Consider the following 15,430-nt stretch of genomic DNA (forward strand, 5'->3'; position numbering starts at 1 on the left):
GGGTACCGTATGGCCCTGCGTAGAGTAGCCTCGCTTCAACATTCCGCCCCCTCCTAAGAAGGATTGATTGGTCTCTGCGCTAAGTTCTTCGAATGGTTACTTGGAGAGTGTTCCGAGCTGCCTTTCTCGCTCGGGCGCCCCCTGCCGGTCAGTTTGCGAAGTGACAAGAAGGCGCAGTTGGTTAAGCCTTGGACAGCTGCCAGGTGGGACTACGTCGTCGTTTCATTCCTTTCTGTCGCGTGTCGTATCACACGGATAGCAAGACGTATTAAGATTCATTATTGTTGCTGCCTAGGTGCGTTGACGTTACTGTAGCCTCTCTTGTAGGGGCTCAGAACTCGGTGGCCTTACTGGCCATAGATCTTGGGGTTCACTCGTAGCAGAAGCAATAAATGGGCTGCCCTCCAATAAGGCGCTTTGCTGTTTTCTATACAGTCGGGCTTATTTTAGCATTGAGAAAATGAGAAAAAGTGAATGTTAGGAAAGACATTCCTATTCCGTTCTGTGTAGTTTTGGAAAAGGCAAGTGGCCATTGTATTTTAGAACAGTTTTGGGAAAGGATTCATGGTTCGCGTTAGAAAAATGCATGAGGAAAAAGTAGGAAGAGATTTTAAAAATTTTACTGAAATTTATTTTGCAGAGTAAAACAGCGCAAATTTAAAGAAGGAAAAGCAGGGAAAAGTAGTAAATTAAAAAAGGCAGCAAACAAATATAAAGAAGCATCTTCTACTCCTTACAGCAGTTATAAATGCATTTACATTTATTTTCTATAGATTGGTGATTAGTAGTGAAGGCAGTGTTGATAACTAATACACGATTTAACCGATTTTTACTAAATCACAATTTATTATTAATCATGAATTAATTCTTATGTTTTATATGTATGCTTGTCCTTTATATATGTTTTTAAATATTTTTGTTTTCAAAATTATTAACTTTGTAGTCTACCCTTCCTATGAAGATTTATAATAAAGATTTGAAAAGAGAAGCTGTAATCACATTAAGACTTAGCTTAGTGAGTATATCTAAACTAAAATTTTGAGGCAGATAGGAAATCTTGTTCAGAATCAAAATTAATTTCATATGTCAAAAAACACTGACTTCTGCAATAAATCAACATTTGAAAGGAACCATATATGAGAAGTAGTGTTGTGTTTTCTTCCTCAGTTCTCATATGGTGATGGGATCCAGCAGTCTCGAGACTGAATATACCAGGTGAGTTAAGCAGGCAGTTTTTCACATAGAAATGTGCCAAGTGATAAAAAGCTTTATAGGTGAAGACCAGCTCTTTAAATTTTATGTGGGAGCCTACTAAAGCCAATGCTGTTTTTATGCACTTTGTATTGTTCTTTGTATTTAAATGTTTTAACAATTGTAAACTGCCCACTCACTGGAATTTAGGTGACTTATGAACAATACATTATTATTTCATGCTTGCAACACTGCTGTTGTGTTGGTAACGTAGAAAAAGCAGACGCAGACAGGAGTAAGGTTGTGCTGGGAAGGCCACCCGATGGAAGGCACCCCGAAGGGCACCCACCCAGAGCATTGTTCGGGGCTCCCTTTTATTGTCAAACTTCTCAGAATAGCAAAAGCTCATTGGACAGAAAATACACTTGGCAACTATTGATTGGTTTACAGATGCATGCTTTCCTCATGGATACCTCATGGTATAGATACGTGACTCTCCACTTAGTTAATATTTTGCTGCATGGAATGTGATGTCTACGTGTAGATTCCATCGTGCTTTTCTTGTAAGCAAAAGAGATTAAGAGCCAAAGGATTAAGAGAGGAAGGAATGTGGACTTTGACTGATTTAATCACAGTGGTTTGCCAACTACTGATTAATCAATTAACCCTACACTGTTGCATGGCACTAGTGGCTCTCACCTACCAGCATCTGAACTATTGTATTTTGAGCTAACTTAACTTGCTTGTATTTTTCGTAGGTAGCTCCATGTAAAGTAAATGATTGAAGCAAGAGGTGTACTTTGGGAGAAAAGGTGAAATCTCCTTTGGATTGACACAGTTCCTTCTGATTTCATGGGCAACGTCATCTAGTTTGTTTAGCAACATATAGACCCGGCAAGGGGAAATGGGACTGGCTGGATGCCATTTTTTTAACATTCTCCTCTTGGTTAGGTAAAGGAAACATTGGCTGATTCGTGTTAGTTTTTTAGCATTTCAAGATTGACTGCAGTGAGAAAAAAATAAAGGTGGGTTTGAAGATGTTTCTGATGATTTGGGGAGTGAAAGCAGGAGCCTTTTGGGAAAGCTTACATTCAGCAAGGTCTACCCCAAAACACATCTTATCTCCTACTCCAATCCTCACTTGTTTTTGCTTCACCTGTAGCAGGTCCTTTGCAGAGGTGGGTTGCAAATCCCGGTGCTACCGGTTCGCTCGTGCTTGCGTGTACATGCAACACTTCTGCGCATTTGCAGAAGCTTCCAGGTGGGTGGGCAAAGCATCCCGCCACCACCACTACCAGTTTGCCAGATCCGGGCTGAACCGGGAGCAGCCCACCTTCACCTTGAAAGAGAAATGATGGGGAACAACAAAGCAGAGCAATGCCCATTCTACAGGCTTGTACATTGGATAGAAGGGAGGCTATAAACATATCAAACTCCAGAGCTGTTTTGTGGCATAGGTGGTGCTGTATTTCATTTCTGTTCTCATTTTTTCAGAGGTTTACTAAGAAGGTAGTAGTGGAATCAATCACATTATTATTATACTATATTCAAATACCGATAAAATAGGCTGAATTGGTCCTTCTATTAGGAACATTGTGGTAAACAGTGTTCAGTTGTGCTTCCTGGCTGACGATAATTGAAAGCAAACAGAGCAATGCTGTTTTGCCCTATGTCCTAAATTAGTCTTTAGATCACAGCCGCTGGCTAAATAATACCAGGCTTTTATTAGCCCCTATAAAAACAATATTTAAAAAAATCACTTCTCTTGGTTTTTCTGATTTAGGATTAGGCCACTGAAGGGAAATGAACTGGAGATTGCATTTCAGAATCTCTGCAAGGAAAACTCTGCTTCAGACTGCTAGTTTACAGAGATTAATTGGTAAGTCTCACTCTGTTTCAGGTACTGGAAAAAGCATATCGGGGTTTAGAAAGGCTATGGAGATTTGTGACAGTAGGTGGACAAATATATGGGAGTTAATATATTATGAACGATTAAAAAAAAGTTGAATATAGAAAACAAGGTTGAGATCCTCATGTAGTCACTCAAAACTCAATTTACTTCTTTTTACATTTTATTGCATAAATGTAAGCAATTGCAATGTATGTAATTGCAATATATAATGATAAAACTACTCCCATATTTAACCATGTAAATTTTTGTTTTGCTGCTAAATTATTTGTCATGCCTCTACAAAATGATTCTTCACTTTCAATATTTTCCCCAAAAATGTTTTTAAATTATTTTTAGGATGGAAATCTCTGGATCTCTGGATGTATGCCCAGCACCAGCATTTTAGAAATTATTCCAATCTGACAGCCTGCAAAAATCTTCACTTAATTCCATACAGATCTGTCCTCTGCTTACCTCATGGAAAACATTTGCTGCAGAAAACTTCAGAAAGTAGCTTAAAAAATACAACGGACTTATCTGGGATAAGGTAAGGCCTTGATATCCTTTGTGTAATTATTATTTAACTTGAAATTCTGTTAAATCTTATTTAACAGTAAGGCTCATTAAAACTCAGGAGATTTTTGACTGTTTGTTGTGAGCCTATAATAAGCTACCTTTCAGGTTCAAAGTTCTCATTCTCGTGATAGTTTTATTGCTGGCAGAAGGAAAAGATCCAGAGGACACTCGGTATTAGGTTAGGAAGCATGTGTAAAAGGCTATTCTCTGCATAAAATGATATATATATTTTAAAATGGCATTAACTTAATATAATTTATTCCAATTCATAGATTACAATACAATGTACAGTTATTAGTCACACAATTTAAAAATAGTATTTAATAAAATGTAAAATTATTTAAAACTAATGTAAAATATTTTTGTTACAAGGCAAGATATCCCCATTTAATGATGATGTAGAGGAAATGTTGATGATGTTGGGTTGCACTTAATCTCCAGGGTATTTTTCAGAGCTGCCTTCTGTGTTTTCCATAAGAATTCAGTTTTATAGGTAGAATCCTCCTTTTTCGGGTTTTAAATATTTGGCAAGTATAGCAAAATAAGTTGGTCATGAGAACAGATAGCACGAGATACCCTGCATATTGCTGCTCTGACAGAGACAGACTTGTCAGCAGGGTAAGATTTTTAGAATGGCTGTCATGTTTGCTGCTGAAATTATGTTAGTGCTGATTGGAGGGAAGTTGCAGTAATATATTTCAGATGTTGCCTCCATTCAACTAAGTCTTTTCATACTACATACACTATATTGCCAAAAGTATTCACTCACTCATCCACATAATCAGAAGCAGTTGTGAGCGAATACGTTTGGCAATATAGTGTATCAAGGCCCAACTTTGTTGTTAGCAATTAAACTTTAATCAGCTTTAATCATGCAGATGCAGTATATCTAATGCCCTGCACTTGAAAGTCTATCAAAGCGTCCCCAAATGCAAAAAACGGCTTGGTGAATACATTTTACATAACGTAACATGCTTTTTTGCATAAAAAGTAGGAACGAACAAACATGAGAAATGATGCCACTGATTGTCTGTTTTGGCCTTAACTTTAAATGGAATTATCTAATCGTTAAAAACACTTCATTTTCCATTGAACCTTACCTATCTATAGTGCAAATATGTCCAATAAGTTCTTTTTTTTTGTGCTATATCCCCGTGGTGTTGCCTTCAGCTTGACTTAAGTCCATGAGTGAGAAAGCCCTAAGTCATCCTTGGCTGATCTGGTGTTGTTTTTGGCTTTACCTTGGCATGGCCCAAGGACAATCTATATAAAATTTCTTTGGCCATATCACTCTTTATTAAGGAAGTCAAGTGATTGCAATTATTTGAATGAGAAACAATAGGAACTGGCAATGGGAACAGAAAGTTGTATGCTAGTATAGTTATTTTTGTCAACTAAAGGCTGAATGGAGATTGCTTCAACTCCGTATCAAAGGAAAAACTCATGCTGATCCTTTTCTGAATGTATTAGATAACATGGATGGGTATTCCTATAAATCATGGATAGGGGTGGAATATTGGTTCTGATTTTTTCCCCTTATAAATGTGCTTTTTTATCATCTAAAGCATGTTTACTGATAATGTTGCCTGCAGGGTCCAGGGAATAAGGTTCTTGTCCCTATCCACATTCTCAAGAGTGGTTTTTGGAATTGGTCAAGGAGGAAATAATGGTGGAAATAAAAAGCTCAGCCTAACAGATGTGCTTGAACGCATCCGGAAGAAAGAATGCCATAGGATAGTAGTGATGGCTGGAGCAGGACTCAGTACGCCAAGTGGGATTCCAGATTTCAGGTACTGTATGGAACTACTCATATGGCTTTGCCAGCTTTAACCAAATAAGCATCCACGTCACCAAGGCATAGGAATGGTCATCCATGAAACCTGTTTTCAGTAGGTGTTACACTGTCACATAGCTTTTATCATGTGTTAAATATCAGTGGCTCAAATAGAGGTATTATTTTGGAACTGTAGGGAAATGTCAGTGTTATTTTTCTGCCTCTCTTAACCCAGAGCCTTGTTTCCTTAGGCTACATTAAAAGGTTGTACCTTCAAAAGTGTCTTTGGAGAACCTCAAGAATGATTGTATTGCTAACAATAATTTTAGTATTATTGACCAAGAATCATTTGGCCTTTTATTTTCCTTTTTTCTCATTTGATCTTGCTGTTCTAAGACATTAACACACTTATTTATTTAGTTAGTTAGTTAGTTAGTTAGTTAGTTAGTTAGTTAGTTAGTTAGTTAGTGTTCAATCAGATTTGATTCCTGGTTATGTTGATTTCAGAACTGGTTTCGCATTGCCATTTTCTTAAGGTTGAGAGGGAATGACTGGCCCAAGGTTATCCAGCTGGCTTTCATGCCTAGATCAAGACTAAAACTCATGTTTCCCCACTTGTGAGCTAACACTTTAGCCACCAGATCAAACTGACGTTTGAATTTATAAATTAGTTGCAAATTAAAAATCCTCTTATTTTATAGTTGGTCCTCACCAATAGTAATTGGGACACGAACTCGGTTGCTAAATGCCATGGTTGTAAAGTGTGCTGATTTACAATGGCAGTTCCAAGCAGTCATTGTCATTTGATGAATGGTCAATAGCATCTGACGGTCATGTGTTTAACATTAGTGGCCTCTTGCTGGCTTCCTCATTGACTTTGCTTACGGAAGCCATCAATGAAGGTTTCAAACCACAATGATTTGACTATGAGATGCTGCACTATCATAAGTGCAAGCTGGTTGCCAAGCACTTGAATTGCAATTGTGTATGTGCAGGAATGTTGCAACAGCTGCAACCAAAGGACCCATTTTAAGTACCTCTTGTTCAGATTCACTGTAATTTTAAGCAATTGCTGAGCAAGTAAATGTTACACAAAGACTATCTGTATATGAATTCATTTTACCAGGTAGGCCAGGCGTTTCTGTTGTCTCAGGTGATACTATTGGAATGTTGTGTTGCCTGTTGCACTTGGTAGCTTGTGGACAGCAGCAGAAACCAATTAAATATCTGCTGCCATTGTGTTAAAGTTGGGTGAGGTGAGCTTCTTCCTTAAAACAAATCCAACCTATCCCATGCTCATTAAAACCCACATACATGCAAGGTAAATCATGTCTAGGAGAGGTAGATCTACTAGGTCCAACAGATGTTCTGTATTTTGTGGTGACTTCTTGGGACAATTTTTTCCTTGTCAAAATACTTCCAACTTGAAACATTCTGGATGTAATTGTTTTGTTCCAAGTGAAAAATAAAATGCATTTACTACTTTCCTTTTCTTAGAACTCTAACCATGTTGATTTCTTGGATTAGATATTTCAGTACTCTACCTAGGCATTTCTCTTGTTAAGGCTTTGGACTGCCAATTTGTGGATCCCCCCCTCATACATTCATTCGGTTGAACAATGACTAAGAAGTTAGGCAGACATTGCATGCATTGATAAATGTATGGGGGTAATTGCCTTTGATTAAATCAGTTATATCAACTGCAATTGGTATCCAAATCCAAATATAGATTTAGATTTCACAGACAGAGAAAACAGTATATGTGAGCTCTTCTGGAACAATAATTATTCCCAAGCTGGATACTTCCTCTTAACCAGTTGGTAGTCCTGTAATACATGATACGAATTTGTCCTGATACATCATCTTAATAAATCTGCTTTCTAACTTGGGGGGAAAGTGTTCCTAATCCAGTGCTTGCCTTCATTTATGTGAGTCATTGTTTTAAAATAATGTATCCCATACAAATAGTGAACCATAAGATAGGGAATCCTTGATTTGATTTTTACAAAGTTTTATTGGTTTTTTTAAAGATTTACAAGGAAAAGGGTCGTGGAAAGGTTACAAATTTTGGCAGTTGCGATGTGCGGTAGGTGCCCCCTCCCTCCATACTCATAATATACATTTACACAAAATTCATTAGTAAATAGTAATATATAGTCAGCGTATGAGTTCAGTTAATAATTTCGATCAGTTTATGTCAAGCAGATTTTCGTGTTCATTTTTGTGATCTGAGCTTTCTCGGTATTGCCCCATCTCCCCCCACCAGCAGAGCTCCGGCCCCTCCCATGTCCTGTGTGTCTGTTGCAGGATCGTCTGGTTTTTCTAGGAGTGCTTTATTTTTTTCCATAAAGGCCTGCGCCTCTATGGGTGTATTAATTCTAACTCTTGTCTCCTCCCAGAATATTAGCATACCCTCAGGCATCAACCATCTGAACCACACCCCCTTCTGGTATAATTTCTTCGCTAATTGCGAATAGCTTTTTCTTTTTCCCCTCACTTTCTTGGGGATCTGTTTCAGGATGGTTATTTCCCTATCTTGGTATGTCAAAGCTTGCCCCTTTGTGCACTCAGAATTTCATCTCTTGTATTTTTTCTAACAAATTTAATATGTACCTCCCTGGGTACGTTGTGTGTTCTAGCATAAGCTGAGTTCACTCTATAAACCAGATCTATTTCCCACCCCATCTGTTGTTTCTCTTTCTGAATGTATTCAGCCAAAATACTTGTCATAATGTCCCTTATATCTTCATCATCTGTTTCCACCACATTTTGAAATCTAAGGTAAAAGGACATTCTCTCAAATTCTATTTTCATCTGTTGGGTATCAAGTTCTTTGTTCCCCTTCTGCACCCCTTCCATCCCCTCCCTCATCTCAGCCGTCCCACCCTCCAAAAGATCCAGTCTCTGTGAGTTTTTATTAATTTGGGCCTGGTTCTCTTTAATTTCTTCTTTCATCTCTTTTAGTTGTCTTTTTATTTCTTCTTGTCCCTGTAGAAGTTGCTGAAACATTTGTTGAAACTCAGTCTCTGTAGTTTTAGGTTGCATCAAAGCTGTTATCGTTGATTGTGTACTAGGACTGGATGTTGCAGATGTCGGGGCAGAGGCAGCAAAGCCAGGTTTCCCAGGAGGTGGTTTTTTAGGAGACATTGTTTATGGAATAAAGAGTTCAGTCAGTACAGGGAATGATCAGTCAGAGAGGTAGAACAGCCAGGAGAGTCCAGGAGACAGGAGGTCCAGGCAGAAGAGAATTTTTCTAGTCACCCTGGCAATAAAGTTTTTCACTCCAGGGAGTTCAAAAGGTAGCAATCAACAAGAGATTTATCTGAGTAGCACGGAGACAAAGACCGGAAGCCTGAAGATTTAAAGGTGGAGTCAAATTTCACAGTTCATAAAGACAATGGAAGTGTGCCATCTTGCCCTGCCAGCTTCGGGTTTAGAGGCATAACAAAGTTTTCAAAGTTTCCAAAGTTTCCAGATCATCATTGCATTATAAAGTTAAGTCCAGAAAAAATTCACTTTTAGTAAGGGCGTGACATCATTAGTTGGCTCTCCTCCTTCTCCTGGGGCTGAGCAAAATTGTTTCAAGCCGCCTGTCCGAGGGGGGGGGAAATCCCCCTCCCTCCTGCCGCGCCTCTCCAAGTCAAGCCGAAACAAGAAATTTAAACTGCTGGCAATTTCTCCAGCTTGGTAAAGGGAATGGAAGGGAGTTTTTGCCTCACCCCACCGCAGCCGCGTCCTTCTGCTTGTTTACTCTTCCAACAGCCTCGCAGCGAAGGCACCGGAGCGCCTCCCCATCATGCTCCCCAGTGCCTAGAGCGAGGCGGGGGGCCTCCCCGGCCGCCGCCGATCCAGGGGATCCCCGCGGTGCCGCTCCTCCGGCAGGAGCCTCTACGGGGCGTCCTGTGCCCCCCAAGGAGTGGGGAGCCCACTGGGAAAGCGCGGGACGAGCAAAACCTGCCCGTCACCGTCAGCCGCCGGAACCGAAAGTCATCTTGATTTTCCAAGATAGGGAATCCTTGAATGAACTTGGTTTCCTGGCCTATCATTATTCTAATTTTACTCTACTATTCTTTTTGCAGGTCTCCTGGGAGTGGGCTATACAGTAACCTTCAGCAGTACAATATTCCATACCCTGAAGCCATATTTGAACTTAGCTACTTTTTCCAGAATCCCAAGCCTTTCTTCAGGTTAGCTAAGGAGTTGTACCCTGGCAATTACAGACCAAACTATGCCCATTATTTTCTTCGACTTCTGTTTGACAAAGGGCTCCTTCTGCGCCTCTACACACAAAATATTGATGGGCTAGAGAGAGGTAAGCCTCTTGCCACTGGCTCTGAGGAAATAAATTGAAAGCAGATCATACAGCAATAATAGTGGTGGTGGTGAGGGATCATCCATTTTAAATATCTCTTGAGTTGGTGAAGAGTTTGACCAAAACTGATTTTTCTGTCTTGTGTGTTCTAGTTGCTGGGATTCCTCCAGATAAACTAGTTGAAGCTCATGGCACATTTGCTTCTGCTACATGTACTGTCTGTCGAAGATCGTATTCAGGAGAGGATTTCAGGGTAAGACCCAGCACAGCAGATAACAGCACTCCAGGAATAGTACAAGTATTACATATATCATTTTTAATGCAAATGTACAGCCAGGTTGATTCCAGGCCTCCAGAAAGGTAACATTTCAATCCTTGAAATTCTTGTCGTAATAGAACACCGTTTAATGGAGACACCTGCTCTTCATCTTTACCCTCACTTCACAGGGAGCATCTCCCTTACCCAACATCTCATGAGACAATCCAAGATCATCATCTTTTCTCACATAACAGTAAACTGAGCAGTGTGATTTCTCCAAAATGCAAAGCAGACATTGATAAGGACAAAGACAACCAGCCAGTATTGCTCCTCCTATTCCCAGCTTTTCCTGGCTACTCCTATTCATAGGCTAGGTCAGCTTCCACTGACGAGGCTAATAAATCACAGTAGCTGCCAAACTCACTGGCTCTTCTTTTCAGATGGATCCACATATTTCAACTACATCCTAGATCTTTGCTTCAGCAAGCTCATAGGATTGCCTTTGTTTTCATTGCAGTTTTGGTGGTCGCTGTCCTCAGTTGTGATGTCAATCTTGTGGCTTGTGCTGCCTGATTAGGAACTTATATCCCTATTATCTCATTTCATTTCAGGGGGATGTGATGACTGACAAAATTCCCAAATGCCCTGTTTGCACTGGAGTAATCAAGCCTGACATCATATTCTTTGGAGAAGAGCTCCCTCATCGGTTCTTCTTGCATTTGGCAGACTTTCCTATGGCAGACCTGCTTTTTATCATTGGAACCTCCCTTGAGGTCTGGCTATCATGAGCATGGGAAGAGACTAAGAGTTGGGCTTTGAAACAAAGTGATTCAGAGACTCTGGAGAACAGAGAGAAAAGCCATGAGAAGTCAAGGAAATGAGAGGGTGGCAATTCAGCGATCAACAAAAGAGATGGGAAGGAATTTCAGAGTTTTAAGTTCATTATACTGTAGATTGGGGGTATCCAACCGTGACAACTTTAAGACCTGTGGACTTCAGCTCCCAGAATTCCCCATACTGGCTGAGGAATTCTGGGAGCTGAAGTCCACGAGTCTTAAAGTTGTCAAGGTTGGATACCTCTGCTGTAAAGCCTTAAAAATTCATTATCTTCAGCTGTCTTCTCCCCTAGGAATAATATTGCAGGCCTTCTTGCTAGAAGGTTTCACTCAACTATCTTTTAAGGGCTCTTAGGAAAATCAGCATATAAAGTAAAAGTACTGTATCATTATCTTAAATATTGACAGTACCATTTTTAGTATCCTGTGACTTGTGCATGGCTCATCTGAGCACATACAGAGTGGGCAAATTCAGGAGAAGTTTGGTGTGAGCTTTCAATTTAGCATTTGAAGATCTATTTTTTCTTAGAAAAAATACCCTGAAGTGCAGCAGTTTTTACTTTGCAAGAGAGACAACTCCCTACACTATCTTTTCTAATGCTTTATTTTAGGTGGAACCCTTTGCTAGTCTGGCAGGAGCTGTCCGTGGTTCTGTGCCCCGTGTTCTCATCAATCGAGATCTGGTGGGGTCATTTGCAGTCCAGTCACAGCACAATGATGTAGCTGAACTGGGAGATGTAATCAGTGGAGTGGAAAAAGTGGTAGAACTGTTAGGCTGGAAAGAGGAGTTACAGCAACTAATAAAAAAGGAAAAAGAAAAGGTATGTCATTTTGATTTGAAAACTTTGCCTCTCACACACTTTATTTTTCTAGCTGAAGTTATGAAAACAGTACAATTAAGGATAAGAGTTTAATTAATATAGATGACACAGTTGTTTTATCCATCAGACTATTTATCATAATGAAATAGGGGTATTTTCTTACATTTGTTATAGCCACCCAATTCCATGGGATGCTATCACTTTCCCTCTTGGGTAACTCAAGGGAAATGACTATGTCATTTGTCCTATGTGACTATTTATTGCACTTTATGATTTATTTGAGTAACATTTTGCTTTCTGAGAGTGAAACTTCAGATTTGGAAACGATAAAATTATAGTGTGGGTATTCCTTGCATATCAACCACTCATTCAATGATCAAAATTGCAGTAGAACTGAATGAATGGTACTTTAGTTCCTCTAATTTCGTGCCATTGCAGCACCCTAGAGTCACACAATTGTTATTTGCTTACTTGGCAACCAGCTCACACTCACAAAAGTAGCAACATCTTGCAGCCTCATGATTGCCATTTGCAACCTTCCCTACAGGCCTCTCAGAAGCAAAGGCAATGGGGAGTTGGCATGGAAGGTTCTGGTCAGTCTCCCACCTTCTCCTCACTGCACTGCACTCTCCTTTTGGATTCCCTGCCCTTGTATCAACTTGCACCTTCCTTCCCTCTGTGTCACTGTACTCGTGTGAACCTGTGCCCTCTTCCCTTGGCCTCCCTGCACTCAGTATACCACACCACACTCCCAACTCATGTGCAGCATGTGCCAATTATGTAAAATGAGCATCACTCTGTTTTGAGAGAAGGCCACGCAGATGTTAAAACATATTTTGTCTAACCCAGAATGATATGATGCAAAACATAAGTCCATTCTGCTCAGGTTCAAGTAAACAAAAGAAAAAAAAAACAATCCAAAAGTTTGGTGGTTCGAATCCTTAGTACAGGTCTCCTACATGAGCAGGCGGTTGGACTAGATGACCTCCAAGGTACCTTTCAACTCATTTACTGTTTAAAATTGGTTCTTATTGTGTTTATTTTATCATTTGGCAGTAATGTTTTTGTTTAACTACAGTCTCTACTTCCCCACTTCTATTTTTTTTTGGGGGGGGGGGGAATCTCAACAGTTGGTGTGGGTTGTAATAATCCATGTTTTTTGTATTTTCAGCTGGATATAAAGAAGAAGTAGAAGTGTATTATCTACTTTTGAAAAGATTTAACTCCTCAAAAAGTAAACTGTGCCTCAGACAAAGGTTATAGTGATAAATTGACTGGGGTGAGAATGGGTGTTGGTTACTTACTTGATACGCCCTTTCTCGGGAGGGTGGAGACATCATCCAGGCATGGGGGTATGACTCTGTCATGATCCAATCCGACTGGGTCTACAAGCATTAAAGACAGGGCCATGAGGCTCCTCCTACCCAGCTTAGATGAAGGTGTGACTTGTAGACTGCTGTGTAAGCAGTCTCAGATGATAGATATTATCTCTCTATTAAGGATAAGACTTTAATTAATATAGACGAAACAGTCCTTAGATCCTCCTGCTCAATTTCCAAGGTCTGCGGGGCCAGTGAGGAGCGATCAAGATCAGTTCCACCTCCTCTATCAGCATTTTCCGTATTACCCGATGTATGAGAGGGATCGGGGGAAATGCATACAGAAGGCCTGGAGGCCACTCATACCTCAGAGCGTCGACACCCTCCACCCCTGGAGTCGCATAGTGCGCAAAATACCTTGGCAGTTGATTGTTGCCTTGGGAAGCAAAGAGGTCGAGATCCGGAAGGCCGTACCTGACCGTCAGTTGTTGAGAGATTCGCCAATGCAGGCTTCACTCTGCCGGGTCAATGTGCATGCGGCTGAGGTCGTCTGCCTGAGTGTTCTGGACCCCCGAGATGTGCTCGGTCCTGAGAGACAGTAAGTGGGTCTCCGTTAAAGACCCCAGGTGGAAAGACAAGGTCATTAGACACCAGGATCTCTCGTTCCCCTTGCCGGTTTATGTGCACTTTGGCGGTGGTATTGTCCATAAGGACAAGCACGTGTGCATTGGTCACGAGATGTTCGAATTGAAGAAGAGTCAGAACGACAGCATTTAGCTCCAACAAGTTGATACTGTTCCTCTGGTCGGAGTGTGACCAAAGGCCTTGGGCTATGTGCAACAGAATGTGAGCTCAGCCTTGCAGACTCGCATCCATGGTTAGAGTGATGTGAGGGGGGTCGCAAAATAGAGATCCCAGTTCCAAGGCAGGGGAGAGCCACCAGCGAAGGGAACGGCTTACCTCTGAGGTGAGACAAACCTTGTGCATCGAGCAACTGCAATATGCCTTCTGATATGGTAGCAGAAACCATTGGAGCTGACAACTGTGGAATCTGGACCATGGGACGATGTTGAAGGTGGACACCATTTTTCCCAGAAGTTGCGACAGGTGAATGAGAGGAATCTTCGGATGGCCTTTGATGGATGAGACTAGATCGCGAATGCTCACCTGCGATAAGAAGACCTGTTCCAGAGAGGTGTCTATTACTGTCCCTAGGTACGTGAGCTGAGACGTGGGTTGCAGATGACTTTTCTCCAAGTTGACCAGCAAGCCGTGTTCTTGAGCCTGAAGAGTGATCTGGACGTCTCTGTGCGCTTGGTGGAGGGACCTGGACAGTAATAAAATATCAAGGTAACAGAGAATTCTGACCGGCATAGTTCTAAGATGCGCAGCAACTATTTTGGTGAAGACCCTCGGGGCAGAGGACAAACCAAAGGGAACTTGAAGCAGGCTTGGCTGTAGGTGACTGAGAAGCAGTGGTTCTCTTTTTGCTCCTGGGCTCAGGGGGGACTAAAGGAGAAATGACTGGAGAAGGTGGATTACCCCCCTGTATAATAGTGGTCTCGGTTGGCATTACTCACAGTTGAGGAGAGCACCTAAAATGGTCGCTGCAGGCTTCCCGCTAAAACAAAATGGCTGCCAGAGTAGATAGGGTCCTGAGGAAGGGCTGAGGGAGCAAACCAAGAAGTCGGCTATTTTGCTAAGTAAAACGGCTGCCTGACAGTCAATTTTGAAGCCAAAGCCGATAATCGGAGCGGAGAAGGCGATCGGAACCATTTTATGTCCCCCGGTGGCTCGCCCGATGAAGGGCTGCTCTGAATAATACAACAATACAATAGTAGAGTTGGAAGGGACCTTGGAGGTCTTCTAGTCTAACCCCCTGCCTAGGCTGGAAACGCTATACCGTTTCAGACAGATGGCTATCCAACATCTTCTTAAAGACTTCCAGTGTTGGGGCATTCACAACTTCTGGAGGCAAGCTGTTCCACTGATTAATTGTTCTGTCAGGAAATTTCTCCTCAGTTCTAAATTGCTTCTCTCCTTGAAGCGGCAAATGAGTGGCGTGCGAAACGCCCTGCGCTCCAACGACTTTTCTGGCGGCACGGCTACAGTAATCTGTGGTTTTTCAAGCAGCACGGCTGCAGTGATGTCGAAAGATTGTTAGAGCCTGAGGAAAACCTCGTAGGCTCACCGCTGAATCTCTGAACGATGGCAAGCACGAGATAGGGAAGGACTGCAGCCCTCAAGGGGCTACGAGCCCCCAATCAGTCAAATACAAAGCCAAATGAGTTAAATTTGAAGAAAGAGGCCAATTAAAGAAATTTAGAAGTTTTTTGAAGAAAGTTAGATTAAGAACGAATTAATTAGATAGGAAAGAAACACAGACACAGCCAATCGAAGGATCGACTGAGTCTAAGTGGGTAGGAGGAGCCTCGTGGGCGTGTCTTTAAT

At 41.3% G+C, this 15,430-nt stretch overlaps 2 protein-coding genes across 6 annotated transcripts in view; one reads left to right on the top strand and one right to left on the bottom strand.

The window, feature by feature from the left end:
• Positions 1–32: 32 nt before the first annotated feature.
• SIRT3 (sirtuin 3) lies at positions 33–12,956 on the top strand. 5 transcript variants are annotated; one of them, XM_081936924.1, is made up of 10 exons: positions 199–295; positions 1,168–1,215; positions 2,975–3,070; positions 3,440–3,629; positions 5,251–5,448; positions 9,512–9,744; positions 9,897–9,997; positions 10,615–10,776; positions 11,451–11,660; positions 12,832–12,956. In XM_081936924.1, exons 3-10 carry the CDS (start codon positions 2,995–2,997, stop codon positions 12,850–12,852), a joined length of 1,191 nt encoding a protein of 396 aa, XP_081793050.1. In that variant the 5' UTR covers positions 199–295; positions 1,168–1,215; positions 2,975–2,994; the 3' UTR covers positions 12,853–12,956. The 5 variants fall into 5 exon arrangements, with proteins under 5 accessions (XP_081793047.1, XP_081793048.1, XP_081793050.1 ...); XM_081936921.1 differs by lacking the exon at positions 12,832–12,956 and having other exon boundaries at positions 33–203; positions 11,451–11,765; XM_081936920.1 differs by lacking the exon at positions 12,832–12,956 and having other exon boundaries at positions 11,451–11,765.
• Positions 11,567–15,430, bottom strand: part of RIC8A (RIC8 guanine nucleotide exchange factor A) — a 39,849-nt gene continuing 35,985 nt past the window's right edge. The window contains exons 11-13 of the transcript XR_014173941.1: positions 13,454–13,542; positions 12,965–13,045; positions 11,567–11,636 (exon numbers count right to left, since the gene is read on the bottom strand). The gene's annotated coding sequence lies outside the window, so the exon portion shown is untranslated. The remainder of the gene's footprint in view (positions 11,637–12,964; positions 13,046–13,453; positions 13,543–15,430) is intronic.

This window comes from Natrix helvetica (assembly GCF_964273705.1).
Source record: "Natrix helvetica genome assembly, chromosome: 1".
NCBI classification, from domain to species: Eukaryota; Metazoa; Chordata; class Lepidosauria; order Squamata; family Natricidae; genus Natrix; species Natrix helvetica.

Excerpts from the sequence above, each read along its gene's own strand:
- SIRT3 (XM_081936921.1), top strand. The coding sequence starts at position 2,995 with ATGAACTGGAGATTGCATTTCAGAATCTCTGCAAGGAAAACTCTGCTT. Across the intron at positions 9,998-10,614 it reads ATTCAGGAGAGGATTTCAGG|GGGGATGTGATGACTGACAA; the intron begins GTAAGACCCAGC and ends ATTTCATTTCAG. Across the intron at positions 10,777-11,450 it reads TCATTGGAACCTCCCTTGAG|GTGGAACCCTTTGCTAGTCT; the intron begins GTCTGGCTATCA and ends GCTTTATTTTAG.